The following is a 27893-nucleotide window of genomic DNA, read 5'->3' as shown; positions in this document are numbered from 1 at the left end:
ACTGGGTAGTACAATTATGCTACTGCCTTTAGGAGTAACATGGAGAATAGCTGTGAGAAACGCACAAGCGTGTTTAGGGGAGTTATACTGTATGGCAGGCATTGGTTATTCATTTATATTCTGCAGGAGAACCTGTTTTATTCAGAAGTCTTGGAAAATGTTCATGGAAACTTTGAGGGAATCAGGACAGCTGGTCTAGCAGACTTCGAAGTCTGCAACACAGCCGGCTGGCCGATATTCCCAGTGCCAACTGGCTCAGTAGCAAGTGGAGATGACAACTGTGATTTTGGCTTGGGAAACCCTGTATATATAGAAGATGACTTGATGACAGGGGAGACTCAATAAATCTGGTGACATAATTGAACTCTGTTAACCAGTGTTTGGTCAGTTGGGATTAAACATCCCCCTATGTTTGCAATTAAAATTCATAATTTTATTTCTGGATTTTTTTTTCTTCAATGCAAGAACGTAGTATCTTCTTTTGGAATATGTGTCAGGACATTATTTTAACAGATGATTGATTAGATTTCAGCTGCTGTGTGTTATTGCTGATCTCTAGTCATTGTCAAATTTCACATGAAATGTCATCTGGAAGTAAGCAATGTGCAAAGCTACAAGAGTTTGGCTCTGCATCTGTTAGTAGACTTTGTGAATAATCAGATTTCCTGGGGGGCTGTGGATTTCTCACTTCATTGACTGATTCTTTGCCTTATAGTACAAAAATAGAGAAGGAAAAAAAAGAGCATGCTAAGCTGCATGGGATGATCCGTACAGAAATAAGTGGAGCTGAAATTGCAGAAGAGATGGAGAAAGAAAGAAGGTTCTTCCAGTTACAGATGTGTGAGGTAAGATTCAATGTGAAATTCATATTGATCTGCTAATATTTTTAGGAAAACTTTGAAAAACACAATTGTCTAATGGCAACTGTGATGTTAAAGGGAAATGCCAAGTTATTAGTGGACTCCATTTGCTAAAACACTTTTCTATTCTGATGCACTACCTTTGCAGGGAATTTAGATATTTTCTAATTTCACTTAGCAAGTAAATTGTAGAATAAATAAATAATGCAAAGCTCAATTAAACAGTAAGAGGTGATAATAAATAAACCTTTACACTACTACTTCACTGCAAGTTATTTCAAGCCCTAAATCATTCTCTGAATTGTTTCCTACGCTGACAGCTGTTGCGTTATGAGGAAAGGCTCCAGTCTAGCGCACTGTTGGGCTGGTGCTGAAAAAAAGTGCTAAGGATGGAACCCAGTTGACTTTCAACATGTTTCAGAATGTTTCTACTTTGGAATCTTTGTGATTTTGCAGTATGTTAAATCTGATGTAAATATTTTTGATTCGTTTAAGGACATGTCACAGTCTGTGGTTGGACATTCAAGTTACTGCATTCGTTCTTTGTATGCATTAGCTCAAAAATATACTGTGGGTGTTTCTTCTGGTCTTACTATGATGATTAGAGCAAATTTGACTCATATGCCAAGATAGCTTCACAGCAGTTGTCCCGAATACCACTTTTAGTAACTGCATGAGCTGATACTCAGTAGAAAAGCTTCACATTCCTATATGGAGTCAAACTAAAGTATTCAAAATGGATGAAGGGATTTGAGTACCCAATAAACATATGGATGTTGCCAGCTAATTGCCCATCTGTATCCTTCCTGAGAAACAACCAGGAACAGATGCTTCTCTCTTCCTGTGTAAGAAGGAACTCCTGTAAAGGAGTTGTTCACTTTAGTCAGTTGTGGTGATAATGAAATGCAGGATGAAGTCTGTGAAATTGAATCAAGTTACCTTAAAAGTTGACTGGCTGAAGTGTATCCTGTATTTCTTCTCATCTTGGGGAAAAGAAGTTTATGCTTGGTTACCTCTGAATAGTCATAAAAGGAGTCTTTATTTTGGTTTTGATTAGTAAATCAGAAGTGTGACATATTGAAGTTGTATCATAAGTACAGGCTAGTTCTCTATAAATTGTGAAAGTGAACTGAATACCAGATGCCTAGAGCTCCATTTTAAATTAACAGGAGCTAGAGAAATGATTCCTCTAACTAAATACTACTCAGTGCACATGTCTACATTTAGGCTAATCATCTGTTGCCTGAACCAGCATAAAAAGCTGCAACATTGAAAGATGGCACTTGGATACTGCTTTATTTTAGTGGGTTTAAAACATCTAGGGTGTACTGAGGGTAAGAGGAAATCAGATGCGTTAGAGCACTGCTAAGACAACATTCACTCTTTTGCTTGGAGGTCACTGTCTAAGCCGTGGTTAAAAATTGCCCTCATTTAATGGACAGTTAAGGACTCCTGTAAGTATTTGGTCAATCTTACTTCTGCCTGTGTGGCTGACATCTTTTATGCTATGGCATTCAGGGGAGGAGCTGTCATTTAATATGGACTTTGATCATGCCTAATGCAAAAGGACACTAATTATACTTTTTTTTTTTAGCTTGACAGTAGTTTTTTAAAACCTCTTGCTAAACTGTAATTTGCTGTAATTACCATTACCACGTGTAAGGAATTGGTAGAGAAAACTATAAAATCAGAAGGGAGATTTTAAAAATGGTTAAAATAATCCCTCTCTTATTTTGACTCAACTGCTTTCTTCCTTAATGGCATCTATTTATCAATGAATATAACAACTAGTGAGATAGATACCTAGATGGGCTGCTAGGTTTAAGAATAGGTTCCGAAATTTACTAAACAAACCCTTTTATGCTTCCTTTAACACAGGCTTCCACTAGGAGCCATGAAGGATGTGGTAACAATTTGAACTAATAATAATCAAGTATCCCCACAGGGTATAAAAAATCAGCAGTGACAACAATTGCTTTTGTTTGATTAACCCTTGAAGCCACTGATGAATTCTCTTTCAGGTCTTCTAAGTCTGCAACTGTTAAAGCTTGTTGAAATATAACTGAAAATAAAATGTTAAAAAAATACTGTAGCAGTAATAATTAATTTCTTTTGTGAATTACTGTTTTAACAGTACCTGCTGAAAGTCAATGAAATCAAGATTAAAAAAGGAGTGGACTTGCTTCAGAACTTGATCAAGTATTTTCATGCTCAGTGCAAGTATGTTTTAGTTTTCTTTATACCTACACAATAACTGGATCAACATTTTGTTTTAAACTTTTGACATCATAACACTTATCTAGATTTTTTTAAAAATAAATCTAAGATTCAGCTGTTCTTGCTGATATCTTTTGACAAATTGCTTTTGTCAAATAGATTAGTCATTGCTTTTGTTACTATATTCTGAAACATGTAATGAGGTTGAGCTATATAATTGTCTGTTCCACAGGAGTGCCGCACAATAAGTTGGCATATTTCGTAAACTGCTCTTGAAACAGAGGTATTAGTTTGGTCTATTAGTTAGTGGTCCATTAGTTTTGACAGGCTTTTTTGAGTGTATCTAGCAATGATCTGAATTAATTCTGTGCTCAAGAAAAATAAGTTGCATAAGCAGTGGGATAAAACTGTATTGAAAGAATCACTCTTTTTCTAATTAATTGGAGAACTCAGTAGTAAAACACAAAGGTCTCATTAGAATGATGTATTTTTTTACGGTAGTCTTACAGATCAATAATATAGCAATAAAGTCATAACTGTAAACTTGAAAGAGCTACTGTTAACCTGTTAAAATCAGTACGTTTTCATCTTAAAAGACCAGTCTGCATCTATGTATGTTTTTTCCCTATATAGCTATGTTGCTTTTAAAATCAGTTTCACTTGTAGTATGTCATTCATCTGCTCTATCCATTTAATAAAATTTCAACAACATAAATGCTGTGTTGTGTTATCACTTTCATATCTGCTTCCCAGAGTGAAAATATTTTCTGTTGCAAACGGGCAGCAGTTTTTTAATCAAATGTGCATGTAGTTGTGGTTTCTTGAAATTTATGTTTTTAAATCTCACTTTTTTTAAGAGCTGGAATACTTGGCATAGATAACATTACTGAGCCAATACAAAAATACATATGATGCAGTAAGTTGTAGCATATTCAGTTTGCATATAGGCCATAATTAATGCTTGGGAAACAAAGGGGTTTTCCTTCAGTGGGAAGATTGCATCAGGCATGAAATTATTCGGCTCCAGGAAGTCACAATTATTTTATATCTACTAGAGCTTTTGCTGTTCTGCAAATGAATCTTGCTTGTTCTGGGCCTTCAAAAAGTGGGATGAGAACCTGTATTTGAGATGAGAATGAGGCAAACTTTTGTGTGGCAGTGGATTGTGGCAGTTCTAAATCTAATTGGGGATTTGGCATGGTAGAATATGCTATGATGGAAATAAAGAGGTGGATTGGCCAAAGATGCACAAAAATAAATGTTTAAGGTTTTGGAGTTTATGTCATGGCATAATAATATGCACGACTTCCTTTGGCAACTTTTTAAACAGAAAATACAAAGTAAAGTTTAATAACAGTTTGCTTTTTGTTTTTCTTTTTAAGTTTCTTTCAGGATGGGTTAAAAGCAGTTGAAAGTCTCAAGCCTTCAATTGAGACACTCTCGACAGATCTTTATACAGTGAGTAGCAGCTTTTCACATTTGTGTTGTAAACTTTTTTTTCACAGTAGAACTCATAACATTTTGGTTCAGGTTGGCTGACTGTTTTAATAGTCAACATTTTAAGGTTTTGAGTAGATTTTTTAGTAAAATTTTGTTTTAATATCATATCCAGAGGCCTTAGTTTCAGTTCAGGACCCCACTGTATAAAACGTTAGGAAAACAGACTTTCCTCTAAAAAGTTTACTAAGTGGACAATAACATACGGTTTCAAATTGAACACAAGGAAGCAAGAACAGTGTAAGGCAATATCGAAGTCTTACCCTCCTAGCCATTATCAAGTTTTCTGAAGGTATAAAGGAAAATAAACTGATCACATTATATTTTCTTTTTGTGTTTTCATTCTTGCTGAACACTTCTCAGAAAAAAGAAACAATTAAGTAGCAAGTTTGGGAGAACTGTGTTGAAAAGAAATAATAATGTTATTTTTAACCTGTGTTTTTCTTCATTCAAGATTAAACAAGCACAAGATGAGGAAAGACGACAATTAACACAGCTTAGAGATATTTTAAAATCGGCACTCCAGGTTGATCAGAAAGAGGTGAGCATATAAGGTGGTTTAACTTTGGAATACCCATTACAATTACCTCTAATGTAATGTTAGGATTTGAAGCAGTTATTTTAACTTTCATCAGCCATCTAATTTCTTTTATTTATTCATCTTTGTTTTGATGCTGATATTTAATGTTTCTGAGAAAGGCAAGTTTGGGTTTTTTTTAATGTATTCTCACTAAAAATATATGAGACTTATTGCAAAATAATTTCTTTTTGTTAGCGATATTGCAAAATACTTATGATGGTGCACTGTCTGTGAACTAACAGGCAGTGGTGTCTATGTAGCTCAAACTGAGAATGGAAGAACTTTGGCAGTATCAAGGAGACCTCGTTAGTACAATCTTATCTCACAATAATATTTGGAACTGTATAAAGTTTATGTAAAACTGAACTTCAAATCCCAAAATACCTCTTGTCATCATCTGCAAAAATTACAAGTTTGCTACTCTGCTGCAAGATGCCAGTTTTCCAAGGTGCAAGAGCTGGATCAGTTCAGCAATCTAACAAATAACTGTTTTTTGAGTTTTGGTTATGATTGCTGTTATACTTAAAGAATTGTGGAGTAGTTTTATTTGACAAACTCTGATCTGGAAGCAAGCATCTTTTGTATGATCTAATCCTAATTATTGGGTCTGCTTTTGTTTCAGATTGCTAGTGCATTCTCTTCATATAAACAAATGCGAGCCAGCTTCCTTTTGTGTGGCTGCCGGGCCATGAGCAAGTGATGAATGAACACCCCCCCACCCACCCCCCGCCCTTCAGATTCACTTTCTGAGAGGGATCACAATGAAATAGTTTAGTCTGTAGAGCTCAGACTTCCTTGATCTTTTCCGGTCTTGCTTTCATCTTCCCCTAAAGGTTATGGTGGCTCCTAGCTCCTACCGTGGCTAGATGATGGTTGTCGAGCAACCTAATCCGGTGAAAGAGGTCCCTGCCCGTGGCCCAGGGGTTGGACTAGATGATCTTTAAAGGTCCCTTCCAACCCAAGACCATTCTGTTATTCTGTGACGTGTTGATAGACTTTCAAACAGTCTTAAATGCTCTTCACTTTGAGGTGCTGTTTGTTACCACATGAAATTTGTGATAATGACCACTGTGTACAAAGTCCCATACAGTTTGCAGGAACTTTCTTAGGTTCTGCCTGGCATTTAGGACTCAGAGGGGTGCATTTGCTAAAAACTTCCAAATTTGATCTCTGTGGAATGACAGACTAGTGATCTAAGTGGAAATGGTGACTACTTTGGATTCACTGTTGATTGCCCACTCTCAATAAGGAGTCTTTGCTGTTTGGGGTGTGTTAGCAAGCTTCCTATTTCATTTGTGTCTTTGTTCAAGAGAGATAATAGAAGCAGTTGGGTTTCATGGTTGCCGGGAATGTTGCTTCTCTATGTTTAACAGTTTATCAGTGATACTGATATTAAATGTATATGGAAACTATGGTGAGCGCACAGCTTTTCACAGAATGAAAAATGTATTTATATGCATAATTTTATTACTTGTACTGTTTGTTGCATTTAAAAATACAAGTGCAAAAAGTGCTTTATGCTATATTCATTTTTTATTAATTCTGCAAATTAAGATATAGATGCTTACCTGCAGAGCATGAGAAGTACTATAATTATTTTTAAAGATTTTTGAAAACATAATTAATCAGTGGGATGCCATACAGTCCTGGTATAATTTACTGTACAACCCAGTAATATTATTCTTGTTGCACTATAATTTCCTTTACTATAACTGATTTCTTTTTCCTTCCTGAAATGCATTTACATTTTGTGACCGAAGTCTAGGAGAGTAAGTGTTACTATGTTTTAATGAAAATAGTTGGCATGGTTTCCATTCAGATTTCAAGAAACTGGATTTTTCCTCTGAGCTTTTTTCTGTTGGTATGAAAAGATTGGTTCTTTTTTTCCTCCTCATCTGTTTGTCCTATTACCTCCCCCTCAAAAAAAGTAATCAGATTGTTCTTGGGAAAGAAAACTGCTGTAAGGCAAATTGGTGATTTTGTCTTCGCTCTCTTTTGGGAATTAAATCCAGTTGCTTGATTTGATATTCTTGCAAGATTTTGAAGATGTATGTATTTTTAGTTAAAATGGACATAATGTATTAAATAATAGAACATTGACAAATATTGTTTCTGTTGTGTTAAAAAAAAAAAGACACAAACACTCAATAATGAACCTTTTTTGTTGTGCCTGTATGTACAGTTATCTCCTGCACAGAACTTCCTCAAGCCTGATTTGTATTGGAACTTCTTTTTGAAACATCACTGTGTGTACACCTCTGTAATTTTTAATTGTTAAACTTTTATTTTTCAAACTGTAGAGCTTCTACAAGTTTCGGGGTCAACCTTAGAGTCATATTGCCTTCATTTCTCTCTTTTCCTGTGTCTTCTCTCTTTTCCTGTGTCCTCTCTCAAGGTAGCCTTACTATAGTGTTTAGATTTTCTTCTGCTTCTACACGTTTGGTAAAACCTATAAACTATTTAGGCCACTGCAAAATAGGATAAATTTTGTGTTTCTTGACAGAAATTATGATAGGTGTGCTATAGGAGAGGCTGCCTGCATTAGGTTCTGGCAGATACATCTGTTGGAGGCTCTGTGGGGATGTAATAGATAAGGGATGGATCTCTGAAACATCCTCCTGGCAGCGATCCTGCAAATGCAAGAGAAGCTCAGGCTCTTGGAGAGCTGTAAGGGATTTTGGCAGCTTTAAGCACAGAAGTGATCTGGACAGTCTAAAATCCTGCACCATGGGAGCTGTGGAATGGCTAGCCAAAATTCACTGTGTATTAAGTTAAAGCACCTTGTATGGAAAGTTCTGTTGTGTTCAAATAGTGGGGTTGATAAATAGGTTTTTAGAACAGTAGTTACAGACCATCTTTACAGAATACTGTTTTCACATTTCTTTCATTTTTATCTGTGCTATTCAGCTTGATTTAAAAGTCAGTCGGTCTTTGTAAGACTTTGGAAGAAATCATTTCAAACCTCTTTATGGCCAGTGAAGTGTTTCACTATAAACATGCTGCAATTAAATGACTCACCTTTTTTTGTATTCCTATCTGCATTTCAAAGCTGATACAGTGTACAAAGTTCAGTTTCTTAGGCTTGTGTACTTCAGTCTGTTCTGATCTTGTTATGTTCAAGAGATATTTAGAATGACAATACTCTGCACTAGGTATGTCCTATATCCTGCAGTGATCTGTTTCCTCCCATAGGTAATGTACATTGTTCCTGCTCCTCCAATGAGGCCATTGGGTCTGACCCTCTTATCTGTGATTTGTGCTCCTGTTATGCGCAATATGCAAACCAGAAATAAGGGGAGATCCTTTGGGGAGCCTGCATATGGAAAAGGCATGCTGAAATTGCGCGGAAGGATGTTAATTGTGATGATGATGTGTGGTATGGCATCCTGTCTGTTAGGAGCTAGATCAAAATCATCAACTTGCTTGTCAGAGAGCTGTGGAAAGCCATCATCTGGCAGTTATGTTGGACTCTATTGATTTGGACATGGCCTGAAACAAGGATTTAAAATTGAAAATCTCCTTGTCTTGTCCCTAAGTTCTTTCCACGAACTAGTATCAAATTTTTTAAAGATACTGTTCATAGTAATGAATGTGTGGAAATACACGTCAGCTACAGCAGCTTCCTCTCCAGTTGAAATAAGGCAGGAAGCTTGTATTACTGGCTTGCCAGTTTGCCCAAACACAGCAGCTGAGTGTAAACAACAGCTGAAGGGAGGTAGCTGAAATGCAGCAGAAAATAATGCACAAAAAGTAGCAGCACAATCTTAAGTAATGGGAATGGTGCTATGGGCAGGTGTTGGAGGTCATCTGAAATCTTTACATAATTGAGGATGTGGAGAACTGAAATTAATTTCCTGTAAGGCCTCTGAATCTTCTTGGGAATGGAGTTCCTTTACTGACGAATGGGAGGCAGAGATCAAGGCATCGGTAGGACAGAATAGGCAGTGGCAGATCAGATTTTCTTCAGAAATCAGTAAATGTATGCGTGCAGCAGTTCTTAATCAGTGATGAGAATTCTTTTTAAATGTTGTTCTGGTTTTATGTTGGGCAGCCAGAGTGCTAAAACCAAATAATTCTATGTAAACAGGCTGGAGAGGAGTGATAAATAGACTGGTTTAAATCTGAAGAGATGCTTTGTCAGGCACATTTAAGTAGTGGTTTTGTAGTGCCATAAAAGCCTCAGATGAATGTTGTAGCTACCTGATATGGCTTCCTAGGTCACTAGCTGGAAGACAGGGAAGGAGGAAGAGGTTGCTCCTACTGAAAAGGAGCACCAAGGAGTGCTGCAGCCTGCCTTGAGCTTGTCTCATGCTTCTCAGGACCACTGAGCTCCAGCACTGTATTCAGGATGAACCTGAAATCCTGCAGCCTGGAAGTGTGGATTCCTAAATGCACTGAACAGGGATCTAGGTGGTAGCTCTGTCCCTACCATCATGTTTCGGACCTATCATGTATTGCCACTACTGTTGAGGAGGATCCTGAACAGCTTTGGTAGCAGAATGTGCTGCTAGAGCTTGTAAAGGAGCAGCATTCCATCTGAGCTGGCATTTCCTGGGGAAAAACACAGTCCAAGTGTGTTCTTGGGTTTAGTTGGGCTTTTCCCCCTGCTTATATCCAGAGATGTCTTATGCTTAGGCTAATAAAGCATATGAAGCTAGCTGTAATTAGAGAGAAACTATCTTCTTAATTCATACTTTTTAGATCACTGTATATTTTATTGTGTACGCTCTGAAAACCCAGAATGATGTATCTGTGATCGTACTTCTAGTATATGAGACACACTGTCTCATCTTTTTAGCAAAAGAGATTTTTTAATCAAATTAGTAAGTTTATTTCTTAATAGCTCAAGTTTTTGCTTAAAATAGCTCAGTCATTAAAGTGAGCTGCTTGCTTTGTGTTTTTTTTCCTCGCTGTACTTGTATTATCTGCCATATATAACAGAGGTGCATTACATCTGTAGAGCAAAGATGGTAGAAAAGAAAACAATAAGTATTGTAAGTACTAGTCATTGTTACTGTATGCATTGAAATGTCCCATCATGTTGCTGCTGATAATACAGCTGAACACATCAGATTCCTCATTATCAGGTTCTGATTTTTTAAGAAGTTGGACTCTTGCAGCAGTGGGTCCTGCATCCGGGTAGTTCTGAGAGCAGTAAGAAGGGTTTGGTTAATCTTCATCGCTTCCTGTCCCAGAATTCTACTTCATTCGGGACATTTTGGTTTAAATTGTTCTTGTTATGGAAATAACTTCTCAATTTTCCTGTATGCCTCCTGCACCATGTTTCCAGGAGCTTTCTTCTGCTTTTCAGAGAATAACTTGACTCAGTTTCCACAAGGAAAACCATTTCAAATGTATGTAATTTTTTTTTATTACAATGGAAGGGTGCACTAGGAATTGCAGGTAATAATAATCTTTAGTGTTTGTACATGACAGTGTTTGCATGAGTTGGAAAGCTTGCTGCCCAATCAATTTTTGAGTTAAAACCATGTATGAAGACCAAAAGCAAAGCTAAGTAAAAGCAAGTAAGAGGATTTTGGCAGGTACTGATAATGGCTACTTCTCAAATGTTTTTTGTGCCCTCTGAAAAAAGAAATGGATCTTGTTCTCTCTCATTGTGAAGGAAAAATGTGCTTCGTTTGGCCTGTAGGATTAGAGCAGGAAGGAAAGATTCTGAAACTCATGAACAGGGGGGATATTTTGGTTGAAAGTGTGGAATGCATTACAAATTGCTGTTCTGTATATTCAGGATTCTCAGATTCGCCAGAGTACAGCTTACAGTTTACATCAGCCTCAGGGAAACAAGGAACATGGCACTGAACGAAATGGTAGTCTGTACAAGAAAAGTGATGGGTAAGTACTGATGTATTCTACTGGAAGAAAAAACCTAGTTCCTAAGAGCTGAAGCAATGTAACACTAAATATATTAAAAACTGAATCACTTTTTTTTTCCCCCCCCTTTATACCAGAATCAGAAAAGTGTGGCAGAAAAGGAAGTGCTCAGTTAAAAATGGTTTTCTTACAATTTCCCATGGTACAGTAAGTATTTGTTTACAGTATTTTATGTACATGGTTGCTAATACGAAAAGGCAAGCTATGCTGGTCTATATTTATAATTTGGAATTAGCTAGATTCCTGATGAAGCGCTTTGAATATGATGGATTTTTTTTTTTTAAGGCAGCCTTTCAGAAATATATCAAGACATGAACAGTATCTGAAAATACAACTGTTTTAATGCTCGTGACTGTTAATGGGGCAAAAAAGTTTTTTTAATGTCTCAGTTCATGTAAACTGTTCATATTTTACCAGACTATCTAAAAATACAAATTCTGACTTTTTTTTTTTTATTTTGAAAGATTTAGTTGGGCATTAAGCCATCTTTTTAGATGTGCATTAAACAACTTTTTATATTTACAAAACAAAATGAGAGAATGCTAAGTCTCTTCCTTCCCCCATATTTGCTGCTATGTGGTAATCTGTCATTAAGGTAGCTTTGCTGGGGAGTAGCTGTTGGGGAAGATCAACTCTGAAGGTAACTTCTCTCAGAATGACAAGAGACAGAGAGTTAAAAGTCCGTCTTTCTTTGCTACTAATATTTGAAACATATTAAAAAACTTCTAATATTTATACTTAAAGTTTTTAAACTTTATACTTTAGTATTTTGGACCTTTTACACTGGGCTTTGAACTCAGCTGTTTTTGCTTTTCCATAACCTTTCTCTTTTTATGTTGCTTTCACAAAACTTTTAAGAAAGTTTCTTAAGGCAAAAATTAAGTCAGTGACAGTATTTCCCATTCTTGGTCTAATAAACAGTCCTGTTTCTTCATCCTGTTATGCCTGTTGCTATGACTACAAGTTGACCCTGGCAGCAAAAATGAATCAATCTCTCATTTGTGCATCTAACCACAAGCTGTTGCTTTCTGAATGGACAACGAGGAGTTAAGGAGGAGTGCAAGAACAAGCCTGCAAAGTAGAGTCATTACTATGGCTTTGGAATTGTCCACCAGTTTATTGGTGTTCTCATTTGAGAGTGGATGAGTGTGTCTTTGTCAGTGAAAAGTCTGTTAGTGTTTCTATACTGGTGTCTCCATGTGCTGTAAATGCGCTTGGCATTGGACATGCTGTAGTGGTACCAGTGGGCGTGTGGCTAGGGCAGCTCAGAGCGGCAGAGGCTACAAAACCCACTTGTGGAGCAGAATTTTAAAACTTTCACATGCAAGTACAGTTACTGAGTCTATCAAGATACTGTTGATCGTCTCTTTTTATAAGCTGTCTACCAGATGGTCTGACATTTTTAGAAGCAGTAAGTTTCCACTGAAATCAGTGGAGCTATAGCTGGAAATCAGTTGCTAAGGAAGATACTTAAATGTGAGTTTAGATAATGTGGGTTTCACAGGTTTGGTCTTGATCTTTTTATGTTACATAATTAAAAGAGTACCTACTTGTTTTAAAATACACTCCTAAAAAGTTTTTCTACTTAGGAGACTGTTACAGCTTCCCCTTAGGTATTGATGGCAATTTTGTGTAAAAAAAATTAATGCTTGTTTCAGACAGATTGAAATGGGTAGAAGTGATTTCTGTTAAGAATTTCTGGGCTGCTCTTGAATGTCTTCTGGGACTTCTGAAGCAACAACACTGATTTCTAAGCTTTCTCAGGGTTGATATCTCCTGGCCTCTAAAATACGAGGTGTCATTCTCTCTTCCCAGCTGTTCATCAAAATGAACCATCTCTCAGAAATTCAGTTGTCAGTTTTGTTTACTTTATGAAATACCAATTTCTAAATGCTTTTCCTTTAAAGATTAGATATTCTTCATGGATTTCTGTTCTTTGGTCATGTAGTCTTTTTATGAGGGACTATTTTTTCAGTTAGTTCCTAGAACAGCTATCTTCAGACAGTTGCAGATGCTGTATTCTGCAACTTACCTGCAAAGTGCTCTCCTCATATGGATGGGGAGAATATGGTTGGTTCTGTCAGTCACCCAGCAGTAACGCTGAATACATGTGTCTGCATTGGTATATGTGCAGAAGTTAGACTTTTAGACGTCTAAAAGCTTCAAAGAAATTGGCATTCATAGTGCAATGTGCAAGGTAATGGTTGATGGAAAAACAGACACTGATCCTTTGTGTAATTATGCACAAATGGAAATTTTCTGACATCGACCTGCCTGCAATTTAACACACGTGGATGAAAAAACAATGATAGAAGCAGATTGAACCATGTAAATAGTGATTCCTAAGTGGTTTCTGCTTCAAGAAGTCACAAGGGAAAAACTTACATTTGAGGAACCTCAGATTCCTCAAAATTGATTTGTGTTTAAAGAGCTTAAATGGAATCTGCTGGTTCTCTGGGGAAAAAAAAAAAAAAAAAGAGAGAGAATAATTATCAAGAAATCTTTTTGTTGTTGTTCTTTCCTTACTGTTGGAAACTTTAATCTACTGTTATAGTTAATAGGACAATCTGAATGCAAAAAGATTCAGATTTAATCTTTTGATTGTTTGCAAATCACTGTGATATCTAGAAAAAACGCATGGTGAAATCAGCCAACCAGTCTGAGTGATTGTCTTAAGTGGGCACATTTGCTCATGCCTTTTGTAAAAATTGTTGAACTCCTTGGTATTGTCTTAGAGGCATAACTTTTTGATTCTTACACTTAAGAAGTCAGTTTTGGTGGATGGAGGGTTACAGTTTCTCCAGGAAGGAACACGAGGTGATTCTGAATTCTGCATGTATGGTATGAGAGGTGGCAGCACACCTTTTCAGGGCATTGGTGGGTTAACATGGATGTCCAAAAACATGTAGTCTGAAATTCAGTTGTCTAATCAGAGCCTCAAGCAGGAAAATGAAACCCAGAGGTTTCAAACAAATAGTGTAATAGCAGTTATGCGTTTGTTACCACTTGCTACTTCCAGTGTTTCCTAATCTTGCCAAAAGTCTGGTTCATCCTACAGCCTAGTGTGGCTAAGGAATTTACACAGCCTTGCCTCCCTTTGTCTTGTGGCTCTAACTTCTCTGCGTGACGGAGGCATGTTGTCCGCCAGGTAACGAGCACGTGTTGGGGAGGTGGGTGGGCAGAGGCTGTTATCTGGCCACAGGATAAAAGCATGGATGTGGTGGTTTCAGCCACATGCAAAGATGGCAGGGGTTTTTAATACCCTTATTAATGCTGACTTCAGGTTAGGGGATCCTCAGTTAAAAGCTTTGGAATATCTTTGGATTTCAAGATCAGCACATTGGCCCAGGATGTCTTTTAGGTTGTTGCAGCCATTTCTTTGAGTTCTCAGATCCTGATACAGAGTTCTTACACTACATCCTCCTGTGATAAACTGTAAACTGTTTTGTTCATCAAACTTTGTGTCAGATGCCTGTGATAGGTGTTATACAATTAAGTCCTGTGATCGCTAAAGTTTTCTTAAAGCATTAAAGTTTAGATGGTACAGAACATGCCCGGCAACAAGACAGAACAAGCCCAGCAACAAGACAAAACAAGCCCTGAGGTAGAAGGGGAGGGGGGAGCGGAGTAGATTGCAATTGGAAGATTCGAAAGAAGGCGCGAGTGAAAACGGATTGTGATTGGAGAAACTGACAACCGACGAAAAGTATAAAGAGAGGACTGAAAGACTGTTAAGCGGTCGGCCGTTGGTGGAGCAGGAGACTCCCCGGCCGCCCCAGCGCTGTTTTGCTTACTTGTCGCTTGCTTTAATAAATCAAAAAATTTCTAATTGACCAGCCTCTGTCACTCAATTGGACAGGTAAACTTATAACACTCCTATCCAGAGAGATGAGTTCTGTGTATGTTGGTATTTCAGGCCTCTCTGAAGCATGTTAGTGGACCCATTTATAGCTTCACGTTTCATAAGTTATAGAAAACTAGTTAGGTCCTGAATGCGCTTCACATCCGAAGTCCTGGGGCAAGTAGATTCTTTCTTAACCTGAATTTACTTGCATTTTTACATTCTTACAGAGTGTGTGAGAAAGTTATATATGAGTTGCCCAGTGGCTTGTTTACCAAATACTTGTATTTCAATTTTTGTTTGTTTTAGTCTGTATTTTCATTATAGGCAGCTTCTGGACATTTCTTGGACAAACAGTTACACAAAAAATGTAAACACTGGAAATTTAAGTGCTATGGATATTAAGTATATTTAAATATAACCAAGAAATTGGGCCCAAGCTGGTGTTTTCAACATGGTTTCTCGTATGCTTCTAGTTACAAAGAACTCTTGTTGTTGATAGGCTAAAATAATGAAAACTGTGTGTGCTTTTACTACTAAAAGGACCATCTGGAATTTGAAAAGCTATTTACTAGGCAAAGAATACAATGTGGTTGTCAATTAATTGTCATCTTGCTGCCTCCAAAACCTCTCTTGGGTACAATTTGTTTTACATTGCCCAGCAGGTAACCTGCAGGTTTTTTGTTTCAAAGCATGCATGACTCTGTTATGTCTGCTGCTTCTGTTGGGCAGAACAGAAATGAGCATGAGCATGCTGTTTTTCAAGGACACCATGCTCTTTTTTCTTTCCTGCTTAAAAAAAGAAAAAAGTAATTGTTTCCCTTATGTTTCTCCATAGTTTTGATGTTTTACTGGTCTTCAGATACAATGATGTTGGATTTTTTTTGGCCAGCTACATCATTTTATCAGATTGTTTCAAGGAAATCTGTACTCTGCAGATTTGTTCTCCCTTCTTTTTTGCATGAAATGTTTTCATCAATAATTTTAGAAGAGATTGAGAAGATCTAAGTTTCTTACGATTCATTGCAAGTTAATTACATTATGTGGTAGTTCAGCTTCATTTGATAACAGTTCTTATTTAGAAGATTAAATCTTATTTTAGCAACTTGATAGATTAAAATTGTTAGACCGCAACAATAAGCGTGATAATGTGTTTATATATATTTCTATCTTTATAATAGTACTTTTCTAATGGATTAAACAAATAATTATTTTTCAGATGTTGAGAGCAGAGCCTCTCTAGTTAAATCTGCTTTCTGATTTAGTTATTCTAAAAGAAGAGTGAAACTAGTTATCTGTTCTAGCAAGTGCAAGCCATTCCTCAAGTCAAGGTTGCAAACATAATGCCTTTCTAGGTCCTACCCCAGGTCTGTAGGACAGGCAGGTTAAGAGAGAGAAGAAGTTAGTGCAGAGATGCTATTTGAAAAGTCTTTGTAGCCTGTATGGACTTTATCAAAATGAAGTTTGCTTGTGCATTTTGCTTTTAGTAAAACATTGCCACTTTTTATTTAATAAGCAACTGGAATAGCTGAGAGCATCTTGACTAGAAAACGTTTCTCATTATAGAAATATTTTGTTTCACTACATTTTTTTTGGTAATGAACTATCTCAGTTTAGTTTTGCATATGTTTGTTGCAAGAGTTCTCTGTGCAAACTTCTTGCTTTCCTTCAATGTGTCCTTTCACTGATTTAAAAATTGAGCATTTGTTCTTAACTGCTTGTCCAGGCTCTCTTTAAAGACATTAGCAGGAGTCAAATTATTTGATTATTGAAAACCTAGACAACTATTTTTTTTTTTTAAACTGTCTAATTGTTAGAGGATTAAACTTAACCTAAAATGGATCTGTATCTTTGTTACATTCGATTCCTGCAGATAAGCGTTACTGGTAAGGTGATCAGAGTACTGATAATGAAAGTGATTTTTACCCCTCTCCCCTTTCAAAATTCTAGTGTTTATCCAGTTATCAATGAACAAAATAGCCAAATACAAGAAAATGTAGTTTACAAACCCTGATGTGGAAGAAAACATAAATCAAAACCTGGGTACCTTAAAAATTAAAGTAACAGCCATTTGTCAAGTCTTTTCACCAGTGGCACATTATCCTGTGGTTTTTGGACTGCAGGGCTCAGTATCAATATGCTAAAATGTGAATGTTTTCTCTTCAAATAGGCTAACCGACCTCCAGCAAAGCTCAATCTGTTAACCTGCCAAGTGAAAACAAACCCAGAAGAGAAAAAATGTTTTGACCTCATATCACGTAGGTTTGTTGTTTAGGTCTTTTTACTTGAAGCTAATATCAGAGAGGTTTGCGTTATTTTTGTAGTTGTGTCAATAATCCACTTAAACTTTTTGCAATTGTAGAACACTGCCCTTTATAAAATGCTCTTCCTCTGACAATTTACCATTACACTTATTTTAGCATAATGGAACTAACTATACCTGTTTCTTTGGACAACCACTTGTTTTTAAAGCTGTCTTTACTCCTTCATTCTATGTATCATTTTGTGCTGCCTTTCAATGGAGTAACAATGATTTTGCTTTTTATATTGAAGAGACATCACTCTTTATATTGAAAATGTCATAACTGATCATCTTGGAAAGTTATGACTTTTGTACAAGATCAAAAGATGCTTTTAAACCATGACAAAACTTCCTAAAATTTAAGCATAGTGGTTGCTATGTAACTGTGAAGAAAATACTGAAAACTTTTTTAGTTTTATCTATCTCATAATAGATACAAAGGTGAGATAAAGAGTCTACATATTAAAACCACCAAAACTGAATAATTTTAGGAACTGAACGGGGTGGTACGAAATTGTATAGTAGAAATGTTTCCTTTGATTTCTCACTGGGACGTTTTAGTACTATATTTATGGACTAAAATATATATCTCAAATTATTTGGGGAGAAGAATATAAATCTGTTCCTCATTTGTTCCTTTGTCAGAGCATAATGTTCTTTTCTATTTGTAAATACAAGATATGTTACTTAGGTTAATAGCCTAGTATGCATGTATGCAATATACAGCTTTTCCATTTCTGCACAAGCAAGTGTTCTTCCCTGTTTACTTTTGCACTTTCTTTCTTTGTTGATTACCATGTTACATTTTGCCCAGTATCAGCTTATCACAACACTATCATTTGTCCCATCATATATATGACAAGGCATCAGCAGCCTCTTAGCCTTCTCCACATCATTTTTTCACTTTTACTATAGAGACTAAAAACGTCATTTTTTAAAAACTGCAAATTGCCGTATCATGGCAAGATAAAACCTCTTATTCTTTATCTAGCATTTCCCTTTCTGTCCTTTCATGTATCCTCACTCTCTGAACATTTTCCGTGTTTGAAACTACCTCTTAGCACCTTTTTGCCTGAATATTTTTCAAACGTTAAGAATTTTCAGCCTAGAGTATCTTTTTGACAGTAGCTCTATCTCTGTTCTTCTCATAAACTATTCTAATTTTAACTCCAACTCAGTCAACAGTGTCATATCTCATTTGTTTCATAGACTTAAAATGTATTATGCTTTTTCTTTAATAGTACACTATGATAACAATGCTTAGAATTCCAAAAGTAGTAGTAAACTGAAATTTTTGAAACGGCTTGGGGCTTATTCTGATTGTAGTTTGGACTTTGTGTCTGGCAAATTTGTTTTGCCATTTTTGATTACTGTGATTTTTAAGAGCTTATTTTGAAAATTTAAGTCTTTTTTGTATACACAGATAAACTCAAATACAGACTGTATATTTTAGTCACACACGCCACCACCCCCATAGAACTTTAGACTTGTGATTACTGAGGTTATATCTAGAACATGGAAAAATTGCTATGCTCCCCTGCTGTTTATGTGATAGAAGCACTGAAGAAAACAGTTTCTGTTTAAAGAGTGACGAGCCACCTTGTATAAACATGGGCATAAGCATAGATGAACTGTAGGTAGTATGAGTGAAACTTGCTAAATAGACTTTTTTTGCCTGTCAACACTCCAGTGATGAGTGAGACTAGAGACCTCATCAATTAATTCTATTTTTTTCTGAGAGGTTTCTGCAAAACCAGTTTTTCAATCTTTTTTTTAATCAGTATGTGAATTATTTATTGTGCAGATGACAGGACGTACCACTTTCAAGCAGAGGATGAACAGGAATGTCAAATGTGAGTTACTTTGCTAATTTTATTTCTGATACTGGTGTTCTAGTGAGAAGTTACCTTGAACTTTAGAAGTGCTGAAGTGTTTAATAGCAAAATATTACTGCCATTTTAGATGGACATCTGTGCTACAAAACAGCAAAGAGGAAGCTTTAAATAATGCATTCAAAGGAGATGATAACACAGGAGAAAATAATATTGTCCAGGAACTGACAAAAGAAATTATATCTGAAGTCCAGAGGATGACTGGAAATGATGTGTGTTGTGACTGTGGAGCACAAGGTGACTCAATTAAGCATATTCTAATTGGTAAAAATTCTGTGTCTCATGAGAATATTTAAGCTGATGTTTATGCTTTCACTTTTAGTCCTTATCTCACAAAGACTATACACATAGTAGAATATGCTACCAATTTAATTGCATTACTTTAGTAAGATTGATTTGCTATATGCATATTGTTACTGGGGAGAAAAATTACTAAGAAGCTTATTTTTGTCCCATGTATTTTGCTTATTGTAACTTTTGCTTATATAAATCAATTGAACTTATTTTATTAGGCCGTATTTTATGTAAGATTTAGGTAAAACTGGACAGCAGTAAGATACTTTAAGCATTTTCCTAACACACCTCTTCTTCCCCCCCCCCCCCCCCTTTTTTTTTCTTTCTTTCTTTTTCTTTATGTTTGACTTTGAGAGTGAGCCAGGGAATATGTCTAAGACTGCGCTCATTTGGAAAAGGCGGCACCTGCTGACTGTGGTTTGCGGTGTTGGTTTGTTGATCGATGTATTTCTACTTTAATGCTCTTCAAATTATTTTTTAAATCCTGCTGTTTCCTGTGTTCTTTTATGTTACAGAGGCACTGCAGGACTTAGGGGTTTTTTTGATCTGAAACTGTAGCTGAAAACATCAAATCTGAAGATGTATGCACTTTATAAATCAATAGTAACTTCCAGCAATAGATAGTGTATGAAATTATAAAAAGAGTCAAAATCCTGCTGTCTTTAATGAAGAAGATTCTAAATAGCTACTACCAAACCTTTATCAAATAAATGAATTTCTAAGCTGTCTAAATCTTCAGAAATTAATTATTTGTCTGAAAGATGAGGGAATGTTACAATAAGAAGGCAAAATACCAGGTGAAAAGACAAGCAAGAGTAACAAAAGGAGACGGATGAGCCTTAGTGTCTTTGAAATAGTGGAGTGGGAATCCATTGTAGTGTGGTGGTGTATGTATACTTAGGAATCATTGATGCTTCACTTAGTCTAAAGTTTCACTTGAAATAAAAAAAACAACCCTGTAGGCATTGTTATTTCAGTTTGAACTGCACCTATACGCCCAGTTCAGAATGTTACCCCTTTATATTGGTAGTGGAAAAATGCGGTTCCTGAAAGCCCTGTGGAGAATGACAAACTGGACTGTTTGAGCAGCTCCCTTGCAGGGCAATGTCCTTTACTAAAAAAAAAGTGGGAATCTTATGTTACAGAATTTCATTTCTGTATACTACATTTTCTAGAATGAAGTAACTACCTGAATAAATTTTAATTCTATGGGTGCTTTCTGTTTCAGATCCCACCTGGCTTTCAACAAATTTAGGAATTCTGACTTGCATTGAATGCTCAGGAATCCATAGAGAACTTGGTGTTCACTATTCCAGAATGCAGTCACTTACATTAGATGTGCTGGGAACATCTGAACTTTTGGTAATCAACTTGCTTTTATTAACTTAAAAATAGTACTATAAAATACTTCCAACATAAGTATATTTTGTCACTTTAACGATGTATTCTAATCTTGCAAGTTGCCTCTGGATAAACATAATTTAAGAAAGCTTAATTCTTCAAGTTTAAGGGAACCTCCTGGAACATAGTGTCTTCCTGTAAACTTTGCCTAGTCTCAGAATTCAAATTAGCAGAGGCTTCATATTTTTTGTATTTCCATGTCTTTTTACCCATGGTTGCTTTTTAAAAGAACACAGCTGTTTGACATATAAATGTGCCTCACAGATTAAAAATTGAAGGACTTCACAAATACTTATCCCATTGATTATTTAGCATTATTCTAGAAGACAACTTTAATCCTCAAAGGAAGAAAATGTATTCAGCTTTGCTGCACAAAGAAGTTACCACATATCAGCTGCTCTGTGACAGTTTATATGTTTGTTTTTACCCAGCACAAAGTATTTTGTATTTATTGTATGACCTGGTCTCTTGATGGATTATTCTGCAGTTACTTGTTTGTGCATTAAATTCCAGCTGAAAGCTGACATGCAAAAAGGTACCTAATCTTTTGTGATCACTGACATAGTAGCAAAACTAGGAATCAGAAGCAAAAAATCCCAATTCCCATTTTCCCTTGTCCTCCCACTAGTACGTGTGTGGCCAATAACTGAACAAGTTTATTAAGTGAGCTGTGGATTTTTTTTTTTTAACAGCTTGCAAAGAATATTGGGAATGCTGGGTTTAATGAGATTATGGAATTCTGTCTGCCGGTTGATGAGATGGTCAAACCTAATCCAAGCAGTGATATGTAAGTAAAGAGCCACTACTTCTGAAAAAGGCAGGCATTTAATTTAATATTGCTAATGGGTTGTGCCATTATGGTTTGCACCAGCAGGCTATGGAAGATGTATAATGTCTTATATATAGTCTTATAGTCAAGGAGTAAACTTTTTTTCTGATGTTTTGCATGTCTGTTTTATTGAACTTTATCTAATTGTACCTCCTCTAATAGTAAGGATTATCTTACCACTCTCTGAATCATCATTTGTGGGACAGAAACAAATTAAACATGACTTGTTGGGAATTTTAAAGACACAAGGGTAGTGTTTAAAAACAAAGCTATTAATTTTGTCCTATTTAAACACAAAATAGAAATTGGAATAAGGTGCAATTTTACTTGAAAGATACTGAACACTAGTGTTTAGAAACTACACCTAGGACTTAAGTCCGTAACTATGTGGAATAAAGACAGAACATTTAATTGAATTCTTCGAAGACAGTGAACTGTGGTGGCAGAGACACATCAAGGACAGCTGCCTACTTGGCTGGATACTACTCCATCATAAAAGAGCTAGTAAATGATGCAGAAACAAACACAGAAGAATTGGCTTTGGATTAAGCTGATTTTACATTATTTGGACTTTCACCATTCTGACAGAACCAATGTTAAACCATGCAGTTTAAATAATTTTGACTACACTATCAATAATAATACAGAATGTTAATAATTAAAATTACTAATAATTTTACTGAATGCTAAATCAATAGCATAAGAAGACTTATAGAAATTTATATTTAAAAAAATAATTTAGGTTGATACATCTACATATCAAGTTTGGGCCTTTTTTAATGAAATGAGGATCTGAAGAAAGACACTTTTTAGAAACTATGAAGGAATACTGTCATATGCTTTAGGAGCAAGAGCTATCCATTGATTCTGTTTATTATTTGGGGTTTTTTTCTTTTGCCCATTATATAGTATTTAGGTGATAAAGTATGGCTTTGTTAGATGTCTTCTGTGCAATGTTGTGTACATCCCAAGAGCTGGTAAGGACTTAGGCCTTTGGGAGGCATGCAAGCTCCTGTCTTGCTGTGGTAGGAAGAGGGGTTGTTATTTGTTAGTTGTGTATCAACAGCAAAAGTGATAACACATGTTCAAGTGTACCAAATTTTCACCTCAGTTTAGAGGTAGAACTTAAAAACTCCACTATATCCTCCCTGCTACAGTTGTGATGAAGAGATGCTTTACAGAACATACTCACTGCTATGAATACAGATCCAAGGCCTGGATAGTCTGTGCAGACCTATAAGACAGATTTTTGTATCCCATGCCTTTCTAGCATGTATAGGAGTAAGTCAGGTAAACATAAACCTGCAAGGCTACTGTTAGCAAACCAGAATTATAAAGCTTTGATATATCTTTTGTACATAGAGCTGCGTAATCTTGCTCTCTACTTCACACCAGAGTTCAGAGGGGAAATTCATGGTCTTTGATATTTGATTCACCTACTGTAGCTACATTTCATACTGGAAATACGAGACTGCATGTCTTACATGCATATCAAAGAAGAAAAATTATCATAATGAGTGAGAAATAGTCTTTCCCAGATTTTATTTCAAATGACTTGCATGTTTTTATGGAAATTCTACTGTGTATCTTCTGCTAAAAGTTACAGAAGTAAATTATATTCAATTTCAGGAATGCAAGAAAAGATTATATTACTGCCAAGTATATTGAGAGAAAATATGCAAGAAAAAAACATGCTGACAATGCAGCTAAATTGCATGCTCTTTGTGAAGCAGTCAAATCAAGAGACATTCTTGGATTAGTCCAAGTATATGCTGATGGTGTGGATCTCACAGAAAAAATTCCACTGGCCAATGGCCATGTAAGTGTTGTAAATTTTATTAGCCAAATTGTTATAAGTGCAATGTGCTTTCATTAATTAGAAAGGACTATTTTTTCTTATTTGAAAACAACATTTTGAAACACTGTTCTGAACACTTGTCCTTTTAATGATGTAATTTAACAATAACAAAAGAAGATATTAAATAGTTTAACATTGTTTCCAAATATCATATTTTAAAGGTATTAAAACATTAACCATTAAATCATTTCATTCTCATCTATTAGTTTTCTATTTTCTAAACCATCTTCTATTTGTTTTCAACCGATTTGTTTTTTCCTTCAGAGGAATTAAAGGAAAGCAATAAAAGTCTTCACAAGAGATGTTTTAATGGTTACATGTCTGAATATTTTGAAATAAAATGTTTTAATTGATCTAATCTATGCCTTAATAAAATTTCTGCTTCTCTGTAGATCAGAAGAAACAAATGTGTTCTTTTATTTTATTCTTAGGAGCAAGATGAAACAGCACTTCACCTTGCTGTTAGGTCAGTTGATCGAACATCCCTTCATATAGTTGACTTCTTAGTGCAGAACAGGTAGTGTATGGAAAACTATTAAAACGTTATTGATACTGCTTTTATTTCAAGTAATACAAATAATAAAGGAATACAAATACTAAAGCTAATTCTGGTATTTGCAAATGTAATTTTATTCTTTGAAAATCTTGTAATGAGAGAGGTTTATTAACATAATAATAGGGTAGGAAAATAAGTTTAATCAGCTTTCTTCTTCTTTCTTGTACTCCAATAGTGGCAATCTAGATAAGCAAACATGTAAAGGTAGCACAGCCCTACATTACTGCTGTCTGACGGACAACGTTGAGTGCCTCAAACTGCTGCTGAGAGGGAAGGCATCTATTGAAATAGGTAAAAGGGTAATGTGTACTTCAATTTCATATTTGTCACTGCTTCAGATAAGAAACAGTGAGGGTGGAATAAGTGCATTTTCTCCTCAATTGTTTATCATAATTCTGTGAATATAATCTTCACTATAGAAAAATCAATATTCACCATTTATTTCAAGTTTAAAATGGACTTATATGTTACACTTGTTTTTTAAACAAATTTAGATAAGTAAGTACCAAGATTTTTAACTGGTATCTTGTTGCCTACTTATATACAGCCGTTTGATGGCTATCATTCTATATATATGGCATGCTGAGTTACTCCTGCTTGTCATATTCAGAAGGTTGGTATGAGTTGGGCCTACATTTGAAGGAAAGATAGGAATTATAGAGTGTGTTGGTCTAGTGCTTCACTATGTACCTGAAGGTTTGCCTTTGTCTTTAGTAATGGACGTGTTAATACTGACACCTATCATCATAACTTTCTTTTCCTGCTGTAATATAGCTAATGAATCAGGAGAGACGCCACTTGATATAGCTAAACGTTTAAAACATACTCACTGTGAAGAGTTGGTAAGTGTTAGATCTTTCTGTGTGTTTGTACATTTATAAGCAGAAACATGTCTGAATATTTAAGTTTACAGTTGAATATGCAACAAATATATTCCAGATGGAATAGTTTTATGCTTAGGAATAGTTGTATGCTTATATCAAATTTTAGGCTTTTAAGAAGAAAATTATAATTTAGATGTTTTGGAAATGCTAAACTTCTTGGGGCTGGGGGATGATTCTGTCTGAGCTACTGGTCCCATATCCGCAAGTGTCTGACATCTCATTGACCTGTAATCACTTAAGCACTTTTATGGGTGAAGACCATGGGTGAAGGCCATTTTCTTGTTGCCCAGAGAAGTTGTGGATGCCTCATCATTGGAAGTGCTTAATGTCAGTTTGGATGGGACATTTAGCAACCTGATCTAGTTGGAAGATGTCCTTGCCCATGGCAGGGGGCATGGACTAAACGGTCTTTGAAGGTCCTTTCCAACCCAAACCGTTCTGTGACTCTATGAAGAGAAACCAGCTACCATCACTCCTTCTAATAAGCAAGAAAAATGGATTAGTGGGGTGAAGGCTTCTTGATAAGTGAGTCTGATTCAAAACAACTGCCATTGCAGTTAATTTCTTTGATTTGCAATTTCTCAAAGCAAATAGGATGTGGTGCTTTTTGTCAGAAAATGGGGAGTGGACTTGCAATGGTTAACGAAAAGCCTAGTTGCTTTTGATTTATTTGTGTTGTGTTTGGTTACAGACCTTAATTCTTTAAACCTACCCCAGTGCAGTAACTTTCTAGATTAGTGAAATCTGTTTTTAAAATAAAAGTAATATTTGTACTGAGAAACCAAGGTTCCTTCTACATGGGGTTATGTTTGGTTTTAAATATGCTGTTTTAAAATAAGTGCTACACATAACACAGGTGTCAACAGTAATCTTTTTTTCCTTAGCTTACTCAAGCACTGTCCGGAAGATTTAATTCTCATGTTCATGTAGAATATGAATGGCGGCTGCTCCATGAAGATCTGGATGAAAGTGATGATGATGTGGATGAAAAGTTGCAGGTTTGTATCAACATCTTATTATTTTCCTCTACACATCTCTCTGTAAGCATGATGTTCGTAGTGATTTAAATAATACTATTTTTACTATAGGTATGAAGATACTATGAAGTAAAGTTCTGTGATAAACATAGTAGCTTAAATTTTAGTTCCTTAAATTACAGTTTGTCTTCTTTTTCCTCTTTAATAAAAGGTATAAAACATATGGCCATGTGGTGATGATCAAATTATGATAGCCAGATGTGACAGTTTGTTTCAATGCCTCAGGAATATTTAGATCTTCTGATTGTGAAGTAGAACTAACATGAGATAGGATAATTGCTGTTACAAAGAAAGGCACCTTATAGTATCTCCTCATGTTTGTGAAACAGCTCCAGCCGATGGTTTTAATTTTCGAACAGTTTATGCATTGGCTTGTCTTCAGTGGAACTAAACTCATGCATTAAATAAGTCACGTACATTAATAGCAGGGTAGGGTCTTAATTCTGAATCTTCATGTTAAAATATTTTTGGTTTTCTCCCTTTTCATACCTGAAACTTCTGGTGGTGGTGTGGTGCTATTGGGTCCAGAATCACAGAATGTTTGAGGTTGGAAGGAACCTCTGGAGGTCATCTGGTCCAACATCCCTGCTAAAACAGGGTCACCTGGATCCATTTGGCCAGGACCATGTCCAGATGGCTTTTGAATATCTCCAAGGATGGTCATATTACAAGTATTACGAAGTATTCTAGTAGCATAGGAAACTTCATTGCATTTTCAACATGTAATTTCCCAATTTGGGGACCAAATTCAAAAAGATTTTAAGCACCTAAACATACAGACAGAGAACAAACTACCATGTTCTGATATCTGAACAATGCTTTAAAATGTCTTGGATTTCTAAGGGACAAGTAACTTGAAATGACATATAGGCTCCTAAATATTAATGACATTCTGACACTTTCATAATTTGAAGTATTCCATATAAGTATTGAACACATATTTTTGTACTTTTTGCTTATGCCTTTTCTGCTTACTTTATAAAGTGCAAGGAGTATACAATAGGCTTTATGTTAGTTAATCTCCAGATGTTAGCACAACCTTTTTTTCTTTTGAAAATAGCTAACAAAACCCCCTTTCTCCTCTGGATAATGAAATTTGACTTTTTTCTCTTTACAAGTACTACATTTTAGTACTTCTCTTGCAAAGTCTCTTCTCTCAGCTAGAGCATGAATTGCTAATAATTAATAACATACAACCAAATCTTGTGTGTTGGGTTTTGCTTTGTTTTCAGAAATAGTAAAACCTGACAGTCATAGGTTCATTTTCTTTGTCTTCACAGAAATGAAGATTTTTAAAACGCTAGGTCATCAGACCGTTGAATTGGTATAATGTTTTGGAAACTAATTTTGACATTATTAAGTTTCTTGTGTTGCAAAATACCATTTTTGCAAGATCTTGTCTGCATTGCTACCTTCTGAGAATTTTCTTAAGATTTTTCTTGAGAATTTTGGTATCTGTGCAAGAATCTAGAATCTGTGAGCTGCTAAATCCAGTTCTTCTGAGTGAGCTTTCATATTATATCCCAGTATTTATGTATTCCTGTATCTTGTATCACCACCCAGATAATCACAGCAGTAATGACGACCTTTTTGATAAAGCAGCTTGAAACTTTCTGTTATGTTTGAGAGATATCATTTTTTTCCTGCTGTAAAACCTTTTGGATACTTTGCAACTAGATATCTAGCAAATCCCTTTTAGGGACACTCTAGATTTGGGGTTTTTTTGATCTGTGTTTTCCCTCACTTCCTTCATTGTTGCTAGTTGCCTTCGGCAGTGGAGTGTTCTCTTTTTGGCTAGTCCCTGAACTCCACCTCGTATAGGAAGTTATCTGCTACTCAGCAATGAGGCTTGAAGTAATGAAACTGCTACTTCACTACCCACTATTAATAGGCTTATACTACAGGGACTTTTGAAAGGAGATTAAGGACTATTAATCACAGACTAGTGTCTGT

The 27893-nt window shown here is 35.8% G+C and overlaps 1 protein-coding gene across 1 annotated transcript in view; it reads left to right on the top strand.

Annotated features, from left to right (window-relative positions):
- ASAP2 (ArfGAP with SH3 domain, ankyrin repeat and PH domain 2) overlaps positions 1-27893 on the top strand; it is a gene marked incomplete at both ends in the record, with an annotated part of 92466 nt that overhangs the window by 49745 nt on the left and 14828 nt on the right. The window contains 16 exons of the mRNA XM_081998004.1: positions 716-845; positions 2995-3080; positions 4460-4535; positions 5029-5115; positions 10904-11007; positions 11124-11193; positions 17058-17145; positions 18994-19042; positions 19152-19318; positions 20604-20737; positions 21469-21563; positions 23235-23424; positions 23895-23980; positions 24195-24310; positions 24794-24861; positions 25788-25898. Coding sequence (XP_081854130.1) covers positions 716-845; positions 2995-3080; positions 4460-4535; positions 5029-5115; positions 10904-11007; positions 11124-11193; positions 17058-17145; positions 18994-19042; positions 19152-19318; positions 20604-20737; positions 21469-21563; positions 23235-23424; positions 23895-23980; positions 24195-24310; positions 24794-24861; positions 25788-25898 — 1657 coding nt within the window. The remainder of the gene's footprint in view (positions 1-715; positions 846-2994; positions 3081-4459; positions 4536-5028; positions 5116-10903; positions 11008-11123; positions 11194-17057; positions 17146-18993; positions 19043-19151; positions 19319-20603; positions 20738-21468; positions 21564-23234; positions 23425-23894; positions 23981-24194; positions 24311-24793; positions 24862-25787; positions 25899-27893) is intronic.

Source organism: Phaethon aethereus (assembly GCF_964289735.1).
Source record: "Phaethon aethereus genome assembly, chromosome: 3".
In the NCBI taxonomy this organism is placed as follows: domain Eukaryota; kingdom Metazoa; phylum Chordata; class Aves; order Phaethontiformes; family Phaethontidae; genus Phaethon; species Phaethon aethereus.
The sequence above is the reverse complement of the archived record's forward strand: the minus strand, read 5'-3'. Positions and strand labels throughout refer to the sequence as shown.